The 23,082-nt window shown below is 37.0% G+C and overlaps 1 protein-coding gene across 1 annotated transcript; it reads right to left on the reverse strand.

Annotated features, from left to right (window-relative positions):
• Positions 1–10,163: 10,163 nt before the first annotated feature.
• Positions 10,164–14,146, reverse strand: LOC134361684 (zinc finger protein 627-like). Its single transcript, XM_063076690.1, has 2 exons — positions 14,141–14,146; positions 10,164–10,466 (listed from the first exon to the last, which is right to left on the reverse strand). Exons 1-2 carry the CDS (start codon positions 14,144–14,146, stop codon positions 10,164–10,166), a joined length of 309 nt encoding a protein of 102 aa, XP_062932760.1.
• Between the last annotated feature and the right edge of the window lie 8,936 nt (positions 14,147–23,082).

A 23,082-nucleotide genomic window follows, 5' to 3' on the forward strand; every position in this document is an offset into this window, starting at 1 on the left:
TCTGAAAGAGTAATGGTTACTCTATTGATTTGTTGCCTAGATGATCTGTCCAATGCTGAGAGGTATGTTCAGATCCCCCAATATTATCGTAGAGAAGATGCTTCTTCTGTCTCTCTGGAATGGGCTTTGTGGAGAGAGACGTCCTCTTCTTTTCTTTGGTCTCTGGTGGTGACTCTCCTTGTGTCAATGCACTCCAGTTGCTGGTGGCTCCTGGATCCAAGCCTCAGGACCATAGATAGGCCCTGTAGCACTGGCGGTGTGCCTAATTGTGGCAGGAGGGTCCGGTTCCCCACTCCATATCTCAGGACCCTGGGTAGGCCGCATGGTGCTGGTGATGTGCCTGGTTGTGGGAGGAGGAAGACCCCTGATTTAGATAACAACATTCCTCAGTACACCAAGTTATATATTCCCAGCTCTGTCCATGTTAATCCCATGACCAAGTCTAGGCCATCAATAATCTCTCAGTGATATAATGTAATTCTAAGCCAGAATTTTACTTTTTCTTGCTCTTTTTATCTTCCCCCCAATTCAATTTATCTAACTCTTCTGCTTTGGGGTTTTGTTTTGTTTTGTTGTCTGATTTTGTGTCATTTTAATTCTCTCCAATAGGAGTCACTTTTATTGTAAATAAAACCCATACATTACTGACCCTAACAGAAGATTATATTTATTTTATATATCCTAATTACTATTTCATGAGATTACTTTACCTAACTGCAAGAAATTAGTCTCCATCAGATTCTTCCACCTTTTCTCAGGCTGCTGCCCTCAAGAGCTCCCTAGTGAGTTCCATTGGGACTTCTGTTCCACCACTGGATATCTAACACCACTGTGCTGGCCAGATGTGCCCTCCATAGGAACTGCTGCCAACACCCACTCTGACTTTGAGTTGTTGATTACTCTTCTCCTGGTTGCTCCTTCCAAAGCATGGGATACATCCTAATTCCCCACAGAATGTATGAGACCAAGTTTTTAACGAAGGCTTAGGGATGACAGAGGAAGGTACTGTATGAGTATAACACAAAACACAACTGACAACTGCTGCTAGAATGACCCCTGCAGGGACCAGAACCATCCATTTGCAGGAAATCACCACCCACCTCCTTGCCTTGGTGTCTGGGACCAACAGATGTGAAGGAAGTTGACCTCTCCAATCCAAGGCCCATCTCATGTCTGGGGAGATTAACGTCTCCAAACATCCATTCTCCTCAAGGGTAACTGTGTCCTCAAAGACAGGGGCTGATTTGGCATCATGGCTCAGACAATGAAAGTCCAAGTCTGTCAGTATGGTTTTCCCAAATCCTGAATTGTCTTTCACTCTCTGTCACAATCTTTTCTCTCAGATCAAATGGCAAGAAAATCAGGAATTCTCTTTTCTCTAAGTCATATCTTTACTCATGATCCTATCTAAATCAAATTAAAATTTTCAGGCATAGAGCCATCTATACTGAAATTCAGAGTGTGCTTATACAGACTGTATTAGTCCATTAGTTTTCTGTTGCTTGTAACAAAATACCTAAAACTGGATAATTTATGAAGAAATGAAGTTTATTTCTTATAGTTTTGGAGGCTGGGAAGTCTAAAGTCCAGGGAACACACCTGGTGAGAGCCTTCTTCTTGGTAGTGACTCTCCACAACAATGTATGGTGTCACATGGGAAGAGCATGGGAAGAGCAAGACAGAGCTAACCTTCTCACTTGCCCTCCTTATAAAGCCACCAGAGCCACGCCCATTACAACCCATTAAACCATCAACCGATTACTCCATGAATGGATCAATCCATTCATTAGGGCACAGTCTTCGAGATCTAGTTACCTCTTAAAGGCCCACCTTCCACCACTATTTTGGGAGTTAAGCTCCAACATGAGCACGGAGGAACATTCCAAGCACAGCATGGGGGAAGGGGAAATTTTCCACTCTCTTTTCTCTATAGGAGCATAATTCGTACACCCAGTCTCTGTTACCTAACTTTTTTTTTTTTTTCTTGACCGGTACAGGGATCGCAACCCTTGGCACGGTGTGGTCTGCACCACGCTCAGCCAGTGAGTGCACCGGCCATCCCTATATAGGATCCGAACCCGCGGCCTCGGTGCTACCATCACCACACTCTCCCAAGTGAGCCACAGGGCCGGCCCACTTAACATAACTCTTAACACCTCACTGCAAAGCGTCTTTATTGAGTTGCCTCATTGTTAGCACTTCCTAAGAGTAGTGGGTAGGTATTTGCTTTATATCTGCATAACTAATAGTATCTATAATCATACTGACTCCTCTGAGAACAAAAAGATGTCTGCCCCAAATCAAGGGAAATTCCTGTGAATTTAATTTTTCCATCTAAAAAACAAAAACCAAAACAATATAATTTTAAATCTAGTCCTTTGAAAGGGAACTATAACTAAAATTATTACCATTTACAAAAATGTATATAGAAGCACATTTACGTATATTAATATTTCAAAAAATTGAACTCCTTGTTGAAAGGAATATTTTTATATTCTGCTTATGTTTATTTTTTAAAACAGTAAGGAGAGACTGACCAGCATTTTACACAAAATTACTTATCCACCCTTTCTAAAACCCATGCAAAATTTTCTGTTTAAACCACTTCTAAACACTTTCAGGGTTTTTAGATTCTTGTGGAATTGAATACTTTGGCTTCTAGTTGTCTGTTAAAGACTTAATTCCGTCCTTGCAGTTTCAGATTTAGGTCACTAGGGATGTGTCTACACAAAACAAGCACGCCCAAAAGACTTATGTCTTATGCATTTTGTAAAGATTTTTCCTGGTTTAATCTACTCTAAGTGCAATGTCTTAATTTATTATTTGCCAATTTTGTTTACCCAAATTAGGTGTCTTTAACAATACTTAAAGAGGTTATTTTAATGTGAGTCTTTATAAAGACAGCAAAGATTATATTAGTTGGAAATGACTGAACCCATAGTGTGGGATAAATATTGCATTTTAAAAATTTTGCTAACAAATATATATATATATATATATAAAAAACACATAATATGCAATGTGACTGTGGCTTTAATTCCAATCCCTGCTCATTAAGAGGCTGAGCATTGTGCACTGTCCTTCATCTGTGGTCCTGTCCAGGCCACTCCACACTGAGCTAGTCACTTTCTAGCATTAGAACTGATGTAACAATTCTAAACTATTATTATTAAAACAAATACAACATGTATGTATGTGTGTGTGAGAGACAGACAGAAAGACAGAGAGGAAAACATAAGACAAAATAAACATGCTAAAAACCTTAAGCCCTGAATTTTGTTGGTAACAAAAGTCACTGTAGATAGTTTCTCTGTGAGTAAAATGTTCAGCTTATATATATAACCACATATACATATAATATAACCTATATATATATATAATATATATTATATATATAATCTCTTTGGAGGTGTAACTTTACCTTATTCACAAGGTTCTTTTTTAAAACTCGTGAGCTATTTCAGGGTATAACAGATCCCAAAAGATCAGGAATCAGGGAGATAATGGTTAGGGATAGGTGTGTTTAAAGACACAGAGATGGTTATTTATGGAAGGAGGTGTTAGATGGGACAATGGAGTAAACTTAGGTTTTCCCCTGCTGTTTCATTAAGGATAAGTAGCAATATTAGCTACACTGGATGAAGGCTAAGCTGATATAACAACAGCAGCAACAAAAAAACACAGAATTGAAGTTTATTTCTCTTTCATAACAGAAAGCAAGGCAGCTCAGGTCTGTGAGTCATTCAGGGACGTGAGTTCCTTCCAACTTGGAGCCCATAGAATTTACATGGTCAAAGCTGAGTTTATCCCCACATTCCTTTTCCAGTCTATGGTTCTCACAGAGTAAGTGGGAAAAAAGAAGTCTGGACCAAATAATTTCCTTCTAGGCATACTTGCAGGAGCTGTACTTGGTATGCCCATTCAGATTTCACTGGAAAAAATCTGAATTTCATGACAGCTATCTGCAAAGGATTCTGGGAAATGTAGTCTCTAGCTGGGCAATCATGTAACCAGATAAGCTCTGTTACAGTGGAACAAAGGAGAATAACACTGGGAGAGAACCAGCAGGCTGCTACGGTAGAACTGAAATGTTAGGACTGGCTGCAAATTTTCTATTATTTTTATACTGCCTCAGGTTTTCTCAGAAACATAGAGCACTGTAAACAGCCAGCCTCTTAGCCTTCCTTCTCACCTTCATCCCAGAGAACACAATCTCCTTTGAGTTTTGACTTAGCATCATTATTGATTCTTTGGTGATTACTTCAGGGTATACATTTATTTCCTTAAATTCAAATGAATTAAAATTAATATGTATATTTTTTTCACACTTTCCAACAAGTGCACAGAATACCTCTTTTAAGTAAATGGAAAGAATCTGGCTATTACCAAATTAGGATCAGGAGTACCTAGTCCAGTTTCTTATTTAAGCACTTTATATGGTTTCCCCAATATTGCCATCTATCTGTTTTTTACATTGTGGGCCTAAATCTTGAAGAAAAAAATTATGTATTTTTACATACGTTACTGTTCACCCCAGAGATCTGTACACATTAGGCCACCTACTTACTCTTTTATTACTTAGATTGAGTCCCCATCCCAACAAATAATTACTGACTTACTTTATATTATTGAAATGTGAGGTCTTCCTTTAAAGAAGAATCTTCCCAATCAGGAAAAATTTGTACCTATAGCCAAATTGTGAATGTCTATAGGGGATCTAGGCATTCATTTGATTCCCTGCCTGCCCTGCAGATTCCCAAGGGCTAACAGGGCTCTGTTTACATCAGAAAAGATTAAATAATAAATAGCAGATTGCTCACTGTTGGTTCTTCCTAACAGGATCAGATTAAATACCTGCATAAGTGTTCAAAATTGAATTTTAGTACAATAGAATGGTGGGATACCTTCACTTTCAAAATTATGTTGACTCGGTCGGTTGATGTATTTGTCATGGTGCTCCTGAGAAATAGAACCTAGATAGATAGATGATAGAAAGATAGATAGATAGATAGATAGATAGATAGATAGATAGATAGATAGATAGATAGATAGATATGTCTGAGGCTGAGAAGTCTCAAGGTCTGCAGTTAACTAACTAGAGACCTAGCAGAGCAGATGGTATAAGTTTCAGTTCAAGTCCAAATCTAAGTCCAAAGGCAGGAGAAGACTGAGGTCCCAGCACAAAGACAGGCAGAAAGAGCAGATTCCCCCTTACTCAGTCTTTTTATTCTATTTAGGCCTTCAAAGGATTGAATGATGCCCACCAACATTGGGGAGAACAATCTGCTTTACTCAATCTACTGATTCAAATGTTAATTCCATCCAGAAATATCCTCACAGAGACACCCAAATAACGGTTGATCAAATGTCCGGGCATCCCATGGCACAGTCAAATTGACATATAGAATTAACCATTACAACTGATGGCTGTCCTTATTCTCTTTAGTAAAACCTCTGAATTAGATCAAGTATGACAAAAATATCAGGTATATAATGAGATAAACAGTTCTGCTTTTTTTTTTTTTTTAATTTCGAAAGGACTGACATTCGGCATTTCAGCTTAGGTGTGACGTATGATATATTTTAAGGAAACGACTACAATCCAAGCAGAATTAATGCAAGACACTCAGGGCTACTTACCAGGAATAGAACATATACTGCAAATAGTCAGTCTGAGAGAGAACATGTAGCAATTTAAGAAGATCTTATGATAAATTGGATGGTAGCCTTTTTTTCCTCCCTCAGCAGTTTTCCCAAAGTATTAAAGATTTTCTGAGACACCTAGGCAAGTATGATATAAAATTAAAATTTAAGAATATAAGCTAATTTTAGGTTTTTCTTTTCATAAAGCAAGTTGCAGCCTTTCAGGCTGTCTGCATCTCTTAAAATTATGTATAAAAATAATAATGGTATAGATAGTGTAACACAATCAGTTTGATAATTATACCAGAGGAGTGAATTTCTTTTATTCCAATTGGCTATTTTAATCGATTAGATAAGCCTAATAATCAAGCAATTTCTACTTAATTTGTACTGGACACATGTAATTTCAACAGCCTTCAAGCATAATTACATTTCCTTAAAATTTTTCTTCGGGACACTGTAATGTTGAAATTTTACTGTCTTTATTAAGGACACCAAACCTTAAAACAGCAATAGAAAAACCCCAATTGCATTGACTTTCCTGGCTTTAAGGTACAGAATATACAAACTTAGCAACTTTTCTCTTTCGATTCTTGAGGCTCACAGTATAAAGCTTAATAAAAGTAGAGAAAAGCCTACAAAATATTCCTCAGGATATAGAGAGATAATGTCTATTATTAACTGATAGTTTTTGATACTGTAAGGTAGTTCCCAGTATGAATCCCAATGATATCAAAGTTTTAGTGGGCATTAAGTAGCCCATAAAAACATGAGGAGAGGTCCTCGCCTGCAAAACCATGGACTTGATATTTATCTTTGTCTCCTTCATCTAGAGTCTTTGTACATAAAATTGTTATTGTTGGGTGTGCCTAATGTAATCTGCTGACTGACGGGAAGGGTTTTGCTTACATGAGATAACTATCCCCATTTAAAAGGCTGTCGAGAGGGAAAAAGCAGAGAGGTGGGCCTTTAATGATTTCATCCGGATTTTAACATCATGAGCCATTCAAAATTAGGCCTTATATCTATTCTCCATCAGCCACTGTTCCAAGCAATGAGCACAGTGCTTCCAAGGACTGTCAGGTTGTAGTTGATACAGGCAAAGCATCCTTGTCAGGACTAGTAATGCAGGCAGACAAGTGGGTGTTTATTTTAGATCATTCGTTCTGACAAGACTGTCAATTTGGACTTGCTGCAACTATGGGTTAGGGAAGTACTGAAAGTGGCTGCAGGCAGATAAAACCCCCTAAAGGGGGCTTCAGGGAAGGAAGGCCAATATCCTGATAAAAAGTCTTCTTGGATTTATCCACAGTTAGCTTTGAGCTTGCAAAAACTAAAGTGAAATCAAAGTGTATTTCTAGTACTCGATGCAATAAAAAAATAACCATGCCAATTTCCTGCATTTCTTGAGGCTGAAGAAAGAAAAATGGAGGGGGCGATCTCAAACTGCACATATAAAAAAAAAAAAATACTGTAGCAAAAGTAAGTATGAAAAGAAGCACTGGAAAAAGTGAATTATGTGAAGAATAGATGACAAGGTATCAGTTGCTTTTTGGTTGTTCGTGCAAGTAGAAATTAAAGCTAGTTCCTATTTACAAGTTTGAATTTCTGCAATTTTTGTTGTATAATTAACAAGACTCAAGACTTGGGAAAAAATCAGCACAGAAGTATTTTTGGTCAGTTGGTAGCAGGTATTGCTGAAGTAAGATAAATGGGTTCTGATTTTGAAAAGCAATTATTTTGCAGAAAGGATACAGCTATCCCTCCCCTTCATGTGATAAACAATGTGTTTACTATAAAATGCTAATTAGCCCCTAAAATTATTAATGTAATTATTGTTCATCTAAGGACATAAATCTGACAGCCCCTAAGGACAGGGAAATTGTTCATTTTAAAGAAGCAGTCTTAAAGCACTTTTCTGCTTACCTATTTGCTTATTTTAAACTAAATTACTCTTAAAGGAAAGAAGAAAATAAAATATCACCAAGTTGCCAGTCATTTGAAGAGGACAAAGATGTTTGGAGCTAAAATAAGAGACTCTGAAACACACTGGCACTTGTGATCATAACAAAAACATTATTTTTAGGCCTAACAAGAGCAGATCATGGATTTAAAGTTATGTGCTGTGAATTTCTCATTTTATCTCTGACAGGGAATCTTACTTGGAATACTGTCTGGAAGAATCATTTGGGCAAGGAATAAAATAAAAAATAATGTTGTCTATTCCCTAAATATAGAAGATTTTTACAGGGGGTCTATTCATTCATATTTCTCACAGAACTTCAAAGTTATGTGTCCTCAGGGCAATATTGCTAGCCTCACTGCCTTCTTTGGATAGAGATATATCACTCTAGCTATCTGGAGTAAATAAAATTGTCTTGCTACAAAGATGAAAAGCACATTACAAATTCACCCATTACATTCTAGAGGAAAATCTGAGTAATTTTAAGAAAGGGAAAAGAGAGAATAGGAGCTGGGGCAGGGGCAATCCAAAAATGTCTGATACACATGACAACCTACCTCCCACCCCCATCAAAAACACCATTCAGGTTGCCCATCAGAAATCTGTAGAATCTTTAAAAATTGTAAAGATAATCAGATAACAGACCCTCATTTTCAAATGTCTGCTGGACATTTCTTCTGAATGTCCCACAAGTTCATCATGCGCAAAATGTTTAAAATAAAACTCATCTTCCCCCTCAAAAATTGTTTCATCTTTTACATTCCACATCTAAGGACATAAGATCTCATCCACCCATTCAAATAAACTGGAAACTTCAAAGCCATTCTTGACCCTTCATTCATCACTGCCTCCCACTTTGGTCACAACTTCTGTTAATTCTGGATCCAAAAAATCTCTTGGCTTCATTCCTGGTTCATCATTTTTATTTCCTTGCCCTAATCCAGTGCAACTGCAGCAATGCCTAGCTGACTTCTGGACTTCAGACTCATCTAACTCCAGTCCATTATCTCTTTGCTATTAGAATTACAAATATCATTCGATGTTTAAAATAACCCTCTAAAAACATTTGGGGGGGATGGATTTCCTTTGTTCCTAAATAAAACACAAAGCTGTTACTTCCCCCCCCCCACCCTTCATAACATGTGCTAAAGTCTAAGCATGTAGAAATGTCAACTGTGGACAGCAAAATGGACATGGTACTTTGTGGATCACTGAAACACAAAGCTTCTAACTTCTCTTCAAAAAAGACATTAAAAATTTCTTACTTTGAGGATGTCAAATATATTTCATTTTCACTAAATTAGGACATTACTCAAAATGATAAGCACTGTGTGCAGCTCACCTTAATTCTTCCTTGGATAACTGACCTCTAAACACTCATAACTCATTCAGAGTCTCAACAGGGAAACCACAGTGGACTTGCACAGGCATAACTGTAGTCACAGAAAAAAGCCCAGGATGGGCAAGCACTGTGCAGATGACCATCACCTTTTCTCACAACAGGAGGAACTCCATGTCATGTGACACGTGACATATTGTGTCATTCAAAGTCTACAGCATCAAAACAATAGTGTCAAATATAAAGGTAGTTTTAAATTCTCAGATGATGTTAAACAGACACCCCATAAACACCTGAGGCCCAAAGTAATGAGAAGTCTCAAGTTTCAGAATCTCATGTCCAAACAGTACTTACAGAGTTGTCAGCTCAATGTGTCTTTTCAAATGTAAGAATAAGAATCCATAGTCCAGACATCTACCTTAAGAAGGAGCCACTGATAAAGACAGAATGTTTGTAAGTTTTAAAACACTTCCTTCACGATGTGTATTTTCATGTAGTACTGTGCATCAGGCTTTTCACATTGCTTATATTTATAGGATTTCTCTACATTAGGGGTCTTCATATGACTTTAAAAGTAAGTGTTAAAATTGAAAACTTTCTTGTATTTTTCATATTTACAGGGTTTTGATCCAGTGTGCATTCTTACACATGGGCCAACTGAAGACCTTTGCACATTGCTTATATGCAAGAGGTTTCTCCTCTGTGTGTTCTCTTATGACTTTGAATTGAAACGGCATGGCTAAAGGCTTTTCCACATACTTAACGTTGATATGGGTTCTCTCCACAACACATTCTCATGTGTGCTAGAAAGAGTGTGTGACAATGAGAGATTTCTCACATTCTTTCTTTAGGATTTCTCTCCAGTGTATGTTCTTTCATGCCTTTGAAAGGAACTTAAATGACTGAAAGCTTTACCAGATTGTTTACATTCATAGGGTTTCTCTCCAGTGTGTTTTTTCATGTATTCAAAATAAACTGTGATAAGCAAAGGCTTTCCCACACACCTGACATTTATAAGGTCCATCTCCAGTACGCTTTATCATGCATCTTTGAATGCTTACAAAAGAAATGAAGGTTTTCCCACATTCCTTATATTTATATAGATTCTCTCCATATTCCTGATACTTACATGGTTTGTGACCAGTGTGAGTCCTGATGTGCCTATTAAGGGGTGAATGACACATGAAGATTTCTCCACATGCACTGATTTCACTTGGTTTACTCTTTGTTCAGATGACAATCTGGAATCTGGCTGAAGCTTTCTCCATGTTGACTACCTTCTTCACTTCCACATTCACTTCCACAGACTCTCTCTACCATATAACTCCCTTTATTTGTCCTGGGATTTTTGTACTGATCTTCAATGTTTTGGTCTTCCCATTCATTTCCTGTAGAGGCTAGGTTCCTGAAGATTTCCCACATCACATCTCTGTAGAGATTCTTCTGCAAGGGATCCAGCAAAGCCCACACCTCCAGAGTAAAGTTCACAGCCACATCCTCAAAGGTCACTGAGTCACAAACCTAAATTTTAGAAGCCTAATATGCTTATGGGACCACCATTGTATAAGCAATCCATCATTGTTCCGAAGGTCTTTATGCAGTGCATGACATTTCCCAGGCATCTTCCCTAAGTCCCCCTCCGCGTGTGCAGGTAACAGTGCCACAGGAGCTGTGACAAAGCCATGTGGGGTGTCAGGGAGCAATTAGACTAGGATCTTAAGCACTTCACCACCAGAAAGGAAGACCATGTGGGCAGGCTGAACATTACTTCCTTCTCCAGCCCCCAAAATTTCTTATACTATTCCTAATATAAAACCGCAGACCACTTTGTTCCCTAAATCTTCACTTCAAAACCTTCTTAATGCACCTTGGTAGTTAGGCTAATAGTAAGCAACACCATTTAAATTTTAAAAAGTTTGCTTAAAAAAAAAATAGAGTACTACCTATGGCAAAAGAGCAGAATGAGAAAACCAAAGGCTTCGAAGTCAGGAAGTCCTGTACTGAGTTTTAGCTTACTAATTGAGTAAAGATTGGCCCAGTCCCTGGAGCTCTCAGAGCCCTAGCTTCTTACTCTGTTAACATGGAGAATATATTCCCCACATTGGCAGTTGCCTAGGTTAGCATCTAGTGTAGAATAATGGTAGATACTTAACATGTAACTGATATTATTGTTCTTTTTACTAGACACTGCCAAAGTACTGGTTTTTCTTCTTTATCCAAAACAAAGCCTACTGCAGAATTCATACTTGGTGATGATACACAGCTCTAATAAGCTTTTTTATTCTGAGTTCCCAGCCCAAATCTGATAAATAGCAGCAAATTGAAAGGCAGGAAGAGTGAAATCGGTGAGAAATAGTAAATGACAGCAAAGACATTTAAGGGTGTCGACAACATACAGTTTTAAGAACTCAAAATGTACAACATTAGGGCAAACAGCCTTCCTAGACCAGAGGGACTCACCACAAAGAAAGAACATAATTTTGTGGTGAAGAGCCCAGATTCTGAACTCTGGCTGTATGGGTTTGAATCCTGGCTCCTCTTCTGACTAGCTTAGGGTCTCAGACAAGTTTCTCAACCTCTCTGGGCCTCAGTTTCTTCTCTGTAAAATGAAGACAAGCATTGCACCTATGGAATAGATCTATATGTAAGTGAACATAGAAGTAAATGACATTTGCTGAAAGCCACTCAGAACAGTGCTTGGCCCATAGTGAGTGACCACAGAAGCACCCACTTGTATCATTACAACACAGTTTCAATAATGCTAATTCGAAAGACTGAATCATCAAAAAGTTCAATTAAGTTCTGTATCCTGTGTTTTTACAGAGAAATGACAATACTTTTGAGAATTAGTTCAATCAAAAATGTTACAATCTTGAAAAGGTCTAGTGCTTAAGATAGAAATTTTCAGTTACCAGAAATATTTACGTATCTGAAATTCCACTGAGAGTAATAGGAAAATGAGATACATTTAGAATCTGAGTTTTTAAATTGATGTTATTTTTGGTATATTAAAGTAACTTTTTTATTTTTTCTTCCTTGCCTATGGAATTCAAAAGAGAGACAGGGAGAGAGCCAGGCTGTTTTGAAAACAGTTCCTGAGCAGAGTTATGGGAGGGCTCAGCCTCAGTGGAACTCCCTGGAGTGGGGAAAAGAGGAAGCTACTGCAGTGGGGAAGAGCTGGACACGATCCAAATGCTGCCAAGTGAAATAAAGATCCCAGGCTTGCAGTATGGGAGACTGCCAGATCTTGGAACAAGGCTTCCCTACTTCACACATAAATCTGTCACAGAGGTATTTCTTCTCTTTTCTGAAAAGCAACCACAAAACAAAACTACTCATTTCTATTCCCTTAATTGAAGCAGGGGCAGTGGTTTTTGAATTTTTGTAGATGGGTGAAAATGGCCTGTGAAACTTTTCTGAATAGACTGTCTCAGGCTACTAGGTATCTTTACAGGCATTTTTAATCACTCAGAAAATGCTGCACTCCATTTTCAGTCCAAAAGCAGATTAAAATCATTTAACATCATCATTCATATTTTTTTTCATCGTATCTCATCAGGAGAAAGAAAATAAGAACTGTATTGATTAATGGCCCTAATTTGGTCTGGTCTTGACAATAAGTTAATATAGGCTTCAATATTTCAGTCTTTAGAATAAATCTTCTGAAGGTGGAAGGAAATGCCAGCCCTATGCTAAGAAAACTTAAAGCTAATGTGCCCTCTCGCAATATACCATCTTTTCTCATTTAATTACACCCAATAGCCTTAGGAAGGCCAAAAGAGCAGCTAGGCCTTTATGGCCAAAAAGATTGGCTGACAATGTCCTTCGACTGCAGTTGTGAGCACTCAATAAGCATCTAAGATCCTTTTCTAACAGAATCTACGGGATTCTCTTAGCATTCAGGGCTTAACCTCAATAATAACCACTTATTACATTGGTAAATTCCAGCTGAAAAATTATTAAAAACCCCACATTCATATTTGCCATTACAAAAATAACTAAAAGCAAATCACATTTGAGAGCATATAAAAATAATAATCTACTTGCAGCCAAGTACTTTATCCCATCAATGTAAGAATCTTTTGGTAAACACAAAATAAATTTGATATAATTAGCTCAATAAGTAAAAAAGGAATTTCATAAAATTCTCACTTTTTCCTAATACTAAAAATAATGGCTAATATTGATTAAACACCGCCAATGTGCCAGGCCCTATGCTAAGTGGTTTAGATACATTATCTCATTTAACTATCTCATCAACCTTATCAAGAAGATAGCATCATTGACTCCATTTAATAATTAAGGCTTAGAGACACTCAAGAACTTACCCAACATCTTATTTCCAAACCGACTTTAATTAATCATGATATACTAATTTTACTGTTAGTAAAAAAGGAGTATAGGCAATAATAGTCTTAACATGATAAACCACATTTACCTTAAGTCAACAGCCAATATCTATTACTGGCAAACAAGAAATCAGTATTTACTATCACTACTGTTATTTGAGATTGCTCTGTAAGCTCTTGTTAATGCAATAAGACATTAAGAAAAATCAAAAAGATTTAAACAAAAAAGACACAAGAATATAGATTGAAATATACATAAATATCTGTACTTAAGTTAGGAAGAGACTTTATTTTATTGAAGGGGATAAATTTTCTAAGCATAAAAATGTGAAAGGAAATATATGTAAGTGATATATTTCACTACAATGAAAACATCAAAATCAAAAGGCAAAAATCAGCAATAAAATATGATTTCAATATATATAATGAGCAATACCTCAAGAAAAATCAATAAAATAAAAAGGCAAAAGCAAATTTTGGGGAAAAAAAAAACTTTGCAGTAAATATGACAAATATTAAGGCCCCACATAGAAGACATTAACAGTTTATGTAGAAAACACAAGTAGATAACTATGTGAAAAAATTATCAACTTTAATAGTAATCAAGAGCATAATTTTTAAAAATAAGATACCCTTTATATCTATCAAAATAGCAAACATTTCAAATATTATACCCAATATTTTTTAAGGATGTACTGGAACAATACTTACAGAAGGGTAAATGTCTCTAACTGCTTTGGTCAAAAATTTATCAGTAAATATAAAGACTCAAGGACTTTGGGAAGATGGTGGGCTAGAGGTGCCCAGGACTCTCATTCCTCCTGCAGAAGATCAAAACAGGCATACCGCCATTGTGGCCCCAGTCGCCAGAGCCATTGTCTGCTCTCAGAACCATTGCCCATTGCAGAGCAGCTCTCTACAGAGCAGCAGTCCTGCAGGTGGTCCATCACTGCAGCCACAAACTCTGCAGATGCAAGGGAGGTAGCTGCAACCACTGCCACTATTGCTACCACCCCAAGTTAACCTCACTGCTGCCAAGGACACTGCAGACATGAGGGAGATGGCTGCAGCCACTGGTGCTACTGCCACCACCACGAGGTAACCCCACTACCACCAAAGACCCTACAGATGTGAGGGAGGCAATTAAAGCTGCTGATGCTGCCGTGCCAGCGCAAGGTAACCCCACTGCTACTGCAGACCCCATATCTATGTAAGCCACTGCTGTGAACACTGCAGCCAAGCAGGCAGCTGCTGCAACCACCACTGGTGCAGTTGCCACCACCTCCAGCACTGCCAGGCAGCCACCTTCATCGTGCAAGCAGCACACTGCCACCAGAGTTACTGCTGCCAAGCAGGCAGCTGGCCAAAGCCACCTCCACACCACTGGCACTGCAAGGGTGGCCTGCTACCACAGCAGCACCACAGCAGCCACTCTGCATGCTGCACAGGCAGAACACTGACCACTCGACTGCACACAAGGAGGGTCACCAGCAGAGTCCAGGGAAGGAAAGTAATAGAAGAAGCAACTACTATACCAGCTGACCAGACATCAATGTAGAGATATTAGAAATATGAAAAAACAGGAAAATATAAGTCCACCAAAGGTCTACAGACCCCATAGAGCAGGAAACCCTTGAAATGACTGAAAAGGAATTTCAAGTAAAAATCTTAAGGAAACTCAATGAGATACAAGAAGCTGCAGTTAGAAGACACAATGAACTGAGCAAAACTGTCCAGGATATGAAGAAGGAAATTTACAAAGAGATTAATACTTTGAAAAAGAATGTAACAGAACCCATGGAACTGAAGGAGCCATTCAACAAAATAAAAAACACAACTAAGAGCTTCAGCAGCAGGCTAGAGCAAGCAGAAGAAAGAATTTCTGATCTTGAGACAGTCTCTTCGAAATAACTCAGATGGACAAAAAAGAAAAAAGAGAAATAAATTTTAAAAACTGAAGAAAATCTAAGAGAGATAGCATACAACCTTAAGTACACAAACATCCAAATCATGGGTATTTCTGAAGGGGAGGAGAAAGAAAAAGGCACTGAGAACATGTTCAGTGAAATAAGAGCAGAAAACTTCCCAGGTATTGGTAGAGACATGGATCTTCAGATTCAGGAGGATCAAAGATCCCCAAACAGATTCAATCTGAAAAGGTCCTCACCCAGGCATATTACAATAAAACTGGCAAAACTCAAAGACTAAGAGAGAACCCTAAAAATAGCAATAGAAAGGCATCAAGTCACCTATAAGGGAGTCCCCATCAGACTAAGCAGAATTCTCAACAGAAACTCTACAACCCAGAAGACAATGAGATGATATATTCAAAATACTAAAAGAAAAAATATGTCAGTCAAGAATACTATTCCAAGCAAGGCTATCCTTCAGAAATGAAGGAGAAATAGTATATTTCCCAGGCAAACAAAATGATGAGAGTTCACCACCACACAACCAGCCATACAAGAAATCCTCAAGGGAGTCCCACATCTGGAATCCAAGAAATGATAACCACTACCATTAATACAAAAGAAACAACAAATCCCACTGGTAGAACAAAAATGCTGACAAGAAAGAGAAAAAAACTGTATCTTACCACCTCAAAAAACCAACAAACACCAAAGACAATAAAAAGGAAAGAAAGAAAGAAAGATACTTAAAATATACAAATGAAAATTGATAAAATGCCAAGAGAAAGAATACACTTCAATAATAATCCTAAATGTAAATGGATTAAATTGTCCATACAGAAAACACAGATGGGCTGACTGGATTAAAAAGCTAGATCCAACTATATGCTGTCCACAGAGAATCACCTCACCCTTAAAGATACACACAGACTATGGGTGAAGGGAAGGAAAATGATATATCACACAAATGAAAATCAAAAATGACCAGGAGTAGCTATTCTCATTTCAGATAAAATAAACTTTCAACCCAGATCTATAAAAAGAGACAAAGAAGGCCACTATATAATGATAAAGGGATCTATTCAGCAAGAAGACATAACAATCATAAAGATTGTTCATATCATAAAGATTGCACCCAACATTGGAGCACCCAGACACATAAAGCAAATACTATTAGACCTAAGGAAAGAAATAGACCCAAATATGATAATTGGGGACCTAAATATCCTTCTCTCAGCATTGGACAGATCATCTAGGCAACAAATCAACAGAGAAAAACAGGATTTAAACCACTCTTTAGACCTCTGTACTTGGCAGATATTTATAGAATATTTCATTCAACAACCACAGAATATACATTCTTCTCATCTGCACATGGAACATTCTCCACGATAGATCACATGTTGGGTCACAAATCAAGTCTCAATAAATTCTAAAAAATTGAAATCATGTCAAGCATCTTCTCGGACCACAATGGATTAAAATTAGAAATCAATAACAAGTGAAACTCTGAAAACTATACAAACACATGGAAATTAAACAACATGCTCCTTAACAACATATGGGTCCAAGAAGAAATTAAACAGGAAATCAAAAAAGTTCTCAAAACTGATGAAAATACACATCATACCAAGACCTGTGGAATGCTGCAAAAGCAGTACTAAGGGGGAAGCTTATTGCAATAAATGCTTATTTGAAAAGAATAGAAAGATTTCAAATAAACAACCTAATGCTATACCTCAAAGAACTAGAAAAACAAGAACAATCCAATCCCAAAATTAATAGAGAGAAATAAATAACTGCGATCAGAGCAGAGCTAAATGAAATTGAACCCCCCCCAAAATACAAAAGATCAATGAAACAAAGAGTTGTTTTTTTGAGAAGACAAACAGCTAGCTACACTAAAAAAAGAAAAGAGGTGGCTCAAAAAACAAAAATTAGAAATGAAAAGGAGATGTTACAACTGATACCACAGAAATACAAAGAACCATTAGAGACTGTTATAAACAACTATACACCAACAAATTTGAAAATCTGGAGGAAATGGATAGATTTCTGGACACGTACAAACTGCCAAGACTGAATCGAGAAGAATTAGAAAGCCCAAAGAGACCAATAACAAGCAACAAGAATGAAGAGGGAATCAGAAGTCTCCCAACAAAGAAAAGCCCAGGACAAGATGGCTTTACCGTTGAATTCTACCAAGACTTTAAAGAGGAAGAATTAATGCCAATTCTCTTCAAACTATTACAAAAAATTGAAACAGAGGCCATTCTCACAAACTCATTCTATGAGTCCAGCATCACCCTGATATCAAAACCAGACAAAGATATAACAAAAAAAGAAAACTGTAGGTCAATATCTTTGATGAACATAGACACAAAAATCCTCAATAAAATATTAACAAATAGAATACAGCAACATAAACACATCAAAAAAATTATACACCATGTTCAGATGGGATTCATCCCAGGGATGTAAGGATGGTTAATACACAAAAGTCAATAAATGTGAAATACCACATCAACATCATCAAGAACAAAAATCATATGATTATCTCAACAGATGCAGAAAAAGCATTTGACAAAATTCAACATTCCTGCATGATAAAGACTCTCATTAAATTAGGTATAGAAGGAAAGTATCTTAACACAATAAAAGCCATATGACAAACCTACCACCAATATCATCCTGAGAACAGGAATAAGACAAGGATGCTCACTCTCACCACTCCTATTTAACATAGTATTGGAAGTACTAGCCAGAGTGATCAGGCATGAGAAAGAAATAAAGGGCATCCAGATTGAAAAAGGTGAAGTCAAATTGTCCCTGTTTGCAGATGTCATGATCCTATATATAGAAAAACCTGAAGATTCTACAAAAAAACTTAGAATTGATAAATGATTTCAGTAAAGTTGCAGGTTATAAAATCAATGCACAAAAACAGAAGCATTTTTATACTCCAACAACAAACTAGCAGAAAAGGAAATAAAGCTGGCTCATTTACAATAGTCACCCAAAAAATAAAATAGGAATGAATTTAAACAAGGAGATGAAAGATCTCCATAAGGAGAACTACAAATCGCTGTTGAATGAAATTAAAGAGGACAAAAAAAGATGGAAAGACATTCTATGCTCTCAGGCTAGAAGAATTAACATTGTGAAAATGTCCATACTACCTAAAGTGATCTACAGATTCAATGCAATCCTCATCAAAATACCAGTGACATTCTTCACAGAAATAGAAAAAACAATCTTAACATTCACAAGGGACGGCAAAAGATCTTGAATAGCCAAAGCAATCCTGAGAAAAAATAAATAAATAAATAAAGCCAGAAGCATAACACTACCCGACTTCAAAATTATACTACAAAACTATAGTAACCAAAACAGCATGGTACTTGCATAAAAACAGACACCTGGACCAACATAATAGAATAGAGAACCTAAAATCAACCCACAAACTTACAGCCAACTGATGTTCAACAAAGGCACTAAAACAAAGCATTGGGGAAAAGACTGCCTCTTTAATAAATGGTGCTGGAAAAGCTGGATATCCATATACAGAGGAATGAAATTAGACCGTACCTCTTGCCATATACCAAAATCAACTCAAAGTGGATTAAAAACTCAAATATAAAACCTGAAACTGTAAAACTCCTAAAGGAAACATAGGGGAAACACTTCAAGAAGTAGGAGAGGACAAAGACTTTATGAATATGACCACCAAAGCACAGGCAACAAAAAGAAAAATAAATGAATGGGATTAAGTCAAACTAAAAAGCCTCTGTACAGCAAAAGAAAAAACACAGCAGAAAGACAACCTACAAAGTGGGAGAAAACAGTTTCAAACTATGCCTCTAACAAAGGGTTAGTATCCACAATACTAAAGGAATTCAAACAACTTAACAGTAGAAAAATAAAGATAAAAATAACCTGATTTTAAGGGCAATGGAGATAAATAGCACTTCTCCAAGAAAGATATACAAATGGCCTCTGACACATGAAAAAATGCTCAGCCTCAGGGAAATGCAAATCAAAACTACACTGAGATATCATCTCACCCCATTGAGACTGGCTATTATTAAAAAGACAGAAAATAACAAATGCCAGTGAGGATGAGAAGAAAAGGGAACCCTCCTACACTGTTGGTGGGACTGTAAATTGGTGCAGCCATTATGGAAACAGAGGTTCCTCAAACAACTGCAGATAGTACTTCCATATGATCCAGGAATTCCACTGCTGGGTTATATACCCAGAGGAATGGAAATCATCATGTTGAAGGGGTACCTGCATCCCCACGTTTATCACAGCTTTGTTTACAATAGCCAGGAGTTGGAACCAACCTGAATGTCCATCATCAGACAATTGGATAAGGAAAATGTGGTATATCTACATAATGGAATACTGCTCTGCCATAAGAAAGAATGAAATATTGTCATTCACAGCAACATGGATGAACTTAGAGAAAATCATGTTAGGCAAAATAAGCAAGGCACAGAAAGGGAAATACTGTATGTTCTCACTCATAAGTGGGAGCTAAAAAATAAACAAATAAATTAAAAAGAAAGAAAGGCACAACAATCACAAAGATACATTGAACTTTCGAAAGGAGAGAACAGAACTGAGGTTACCAGAGGTGGGGAAGGGAGAGGGGGAGAAGGGCAAGAGAGGAACTGGTAAAGGGACACAAAAAAATAATTATATTGTATAATGTTGAACTTTAAAATAAAGCACTTATAAAAATAAATAAATAAATATAAAGACTCTTAGACACTTCATACCCTTTGCTATGGTCTGAATATTTATGTCTCCCCAAAATTCATGTGTTCTCCCCAAAATTCAAGCTTAATCCTCAAGGTGAGGATATGTGGAAGTGGAGCCTTTGGAAGCTGGTTAGGTCATGAAGGCAGAGCCCTCAGGAATGGGATTAGTTGCATTATAAAAGAGGCTCAAGAGAGACTCCCTCACCCCTTCCACAGATCAAGAAGGCACCACCTAAGAACCAGCAGTTGAATCATCCCATGCCTTGTTCTTGGACTTTCCAGCCTCCAGTACTGTAAGAAATAAATTTCTGTTGTTTATAAGCCACCCAGTTTGTGGTACATTGTTACAGCAGCCCCCCAAAAACTAAGACACCCTTTGTTCAAATAATTCTGTAAAACTATTTGCCATAAGGGAATAATCAGAAACTTGGACAACAATTTATATTTTAAAAATCCTTTGAAATGTTTTATCTAACATTAAAAAGTTGGAACTAGCTTAATCATTGAACAATAGAGGAAGGGTTAAATTAATTTTAGTTCATCCTCATGACAGAATACTAAGTAAGCTAACTTGTAGAATGTTGTTTGAATATTCTTACTCAAAAATTATCCATCTCAAAATACAAATATCAAAAGTTAAATACAAAAGGATAAAATGTTTATATATAATACCATCCCAATTATGTATCTATAAACTAAGAGAAAAAGCTTGAAAGTAAAATACATGAAAATGTCAACAGCAGTTCTTTCTGTGTGGTAGGTATATGATTGGTTTTGATTTACATCTTCATACATTTCTGCAATTTCCAAAGTCTCTGCAGTGAACCTGTAAAACTTTTATACTCTTAAAAAAAATGTTATAAATACAAGAGTATCTAAACTAATAGTACTCTGTAGGTGAATAATTTAAGATTATCTCAGTTTTTGTCAGCAAAGAGCTCCAGTATTTGTGATCTACTTTCATTTATTCTTCTATTCAACTTTCACAAATAAAACAGGTCCCATGACATTGTTGATGTTCATTAGAGTAAACTAATGCCAATGACCAACAGCGTGGTCCCGACTGCAAGCGTGCCTCTCCTGCTGCTCTGGAGCCTGGCTTTCTTACCATAGCACAGATTGTCAGTCCTGCCAAAGGAGATAGGGAATAGAGGAGCAGAGAGCCTGAGGTAGACAATTTCCAGGGTCTGTGCTTAAAGTTTCAGCAACAAGTTCTTCAGTGTAATGATGAAACTGTCACTGAAACGTGCTACTTGTTTCCAATCACCCTTAATCCATTAACTGTGAGAATGTACAGAAGCATCCTTTCCTCCTTTGGGATAGATGTCAGTGTGCTCAACTCAGTAAAGAACCAGCTTTCACTTGGCGAAAGGGTTGGAATTCATTAAACTCTGCTAAATTTCTTGATAAGAATGCATGTGATTTCCAGAGTTAACTGCCTTCATGCAATACTTTCCAGACAAACTTGTTCATAATTTAAGCAAACGCCCCTCTATGCTAAATATCCATAGAATAACTCACATATATACATAGACATAGAAATAAATATATGTCTTCCAGCTGACTATACTGTACATTAAGAGTCAAAGATAGAGAGACTTATAGCACTTGGAAATCAACAATTCCTACCCAATTAAAGTCAACATTTATCTGTGTGTGGTGGAGAAAATGTTAGAATAAATTCTAAGCATTGATTGTATTAGGGCAATGGATCAATGAAATGATTCTTTTTCATTCTAACTTTTCTGTATTTATCCAAATTTTCCCTTATTGAGTATATATTATTTTTATAATGGAAAGAAAAACCCTTTAAAATGTTTAATGTTCTCTGCCCTTGCAGAAATTAAAAACTGGCAAGGGGGACAGAGATTTTACAACTAGCTGTGTGACAGTGTAAAGAATGCTACACCTACAGTGCAAAGTTTCACTGGAACTCACAGGGAAGAGAAAAGATGAATTCTGTACAGGAAGAACGAGGAGCCACGAGGATGAGAGGGCTTTACAGAGGAAGCAGTTTATGAAACAAGCCTTGAAGGATAAGTAATATTTTTATCTGGTCAAGAAGAGCATTCCAAGAGAAATATCACCATGAGGAACTAAGACACGAGAGGACAGAACATACCAGGGGAAGGGCAGTTAATTGGGGCAAGAGCCCTTATCTGACATGTCCACCCCAGTTGTCACCCCCTCTCAACCCAGTGTTTTAATCTTGATAAACCTTTAACTCCTCAATATGCATTTGGGTTAAAGCTGATTTTTTATTTTAATGTGTTCCACATTAAATAAGGCTGTATGCTTCATCTGTCTCAATGTGAAGATTATTTCAAAAAGAAACTGATTTCAAAATTAAACAGATTTAAGTGTTCAGTCAATTCATTTCATTTGCATTTTAGAGATTTCTGTTGAGAAATTATAATGATTCCTCACAGCTCATTATTTCATAGCAATTTGATTAAAGGTTCTATAACTTAACTAATTCAGATGTAGAACAACATTTAGGAAAAACATTTTTAAATGGTGTTATGACATATGTGAGGATGTGAAGTGTAACACAAGTATACAGTAATAGTTTCTGGCAGAAATTCCTTTAGATATTTTACCCAGAGTCTTCATTGAATCAACATACCGCCAGTTAGGGGAAATCATTTCATAGCCACAAAAGGATTGGATGAACAAGGAACAGAAGATTGGGGCTCTAGGCCCAGTTCCTCCATTTATGAGGCAAGAGATTACAGCAAATGATAAACTCTGAACCTGAGTTTCCCATTCCGTGAAACAGACATAGTCATACCAGGCATTCTTTACTTCACAGGATTATTAAAATCATATCAAACAATACCTATCATAAGTTATGCAATTGCTAAAGGTCTTAGAGGTAATCTTAATAGGCTTATAAATTTTTCTCCAAGAAGCACCATTCAGGGACCTCTAACAGCAGGATGTGGGAAGTCAAGGATATTGCTGCAGAATCGTTAGGGTCCCCTCTTTCACATCCCCATTTTCATCTGAGGATTCCTATATTGTTTGCTTTACATACTTGTCTCCAGAAAAGCTTCCATGTGAAGAAAATGTCCAGTGGTTTAAGGGATTGAAAACTACTGACTTATTCCAA

This window comes from Cynocephalus volans, chromosome 13, assembly GCF_027409185.1.
Source record: "Cynocephalus volans isolate mCynVol1 chromosome 13, mCynVol1.pri, whole genome shotgun sequence".
In the NCBI taxonomy this organism is placed as follows: Eukaryota; Metazoa; Chordata; class Mammalia; order Dermoptera; family Cynocephalidae; genus Cynocephalus; species Cynocephalus volans.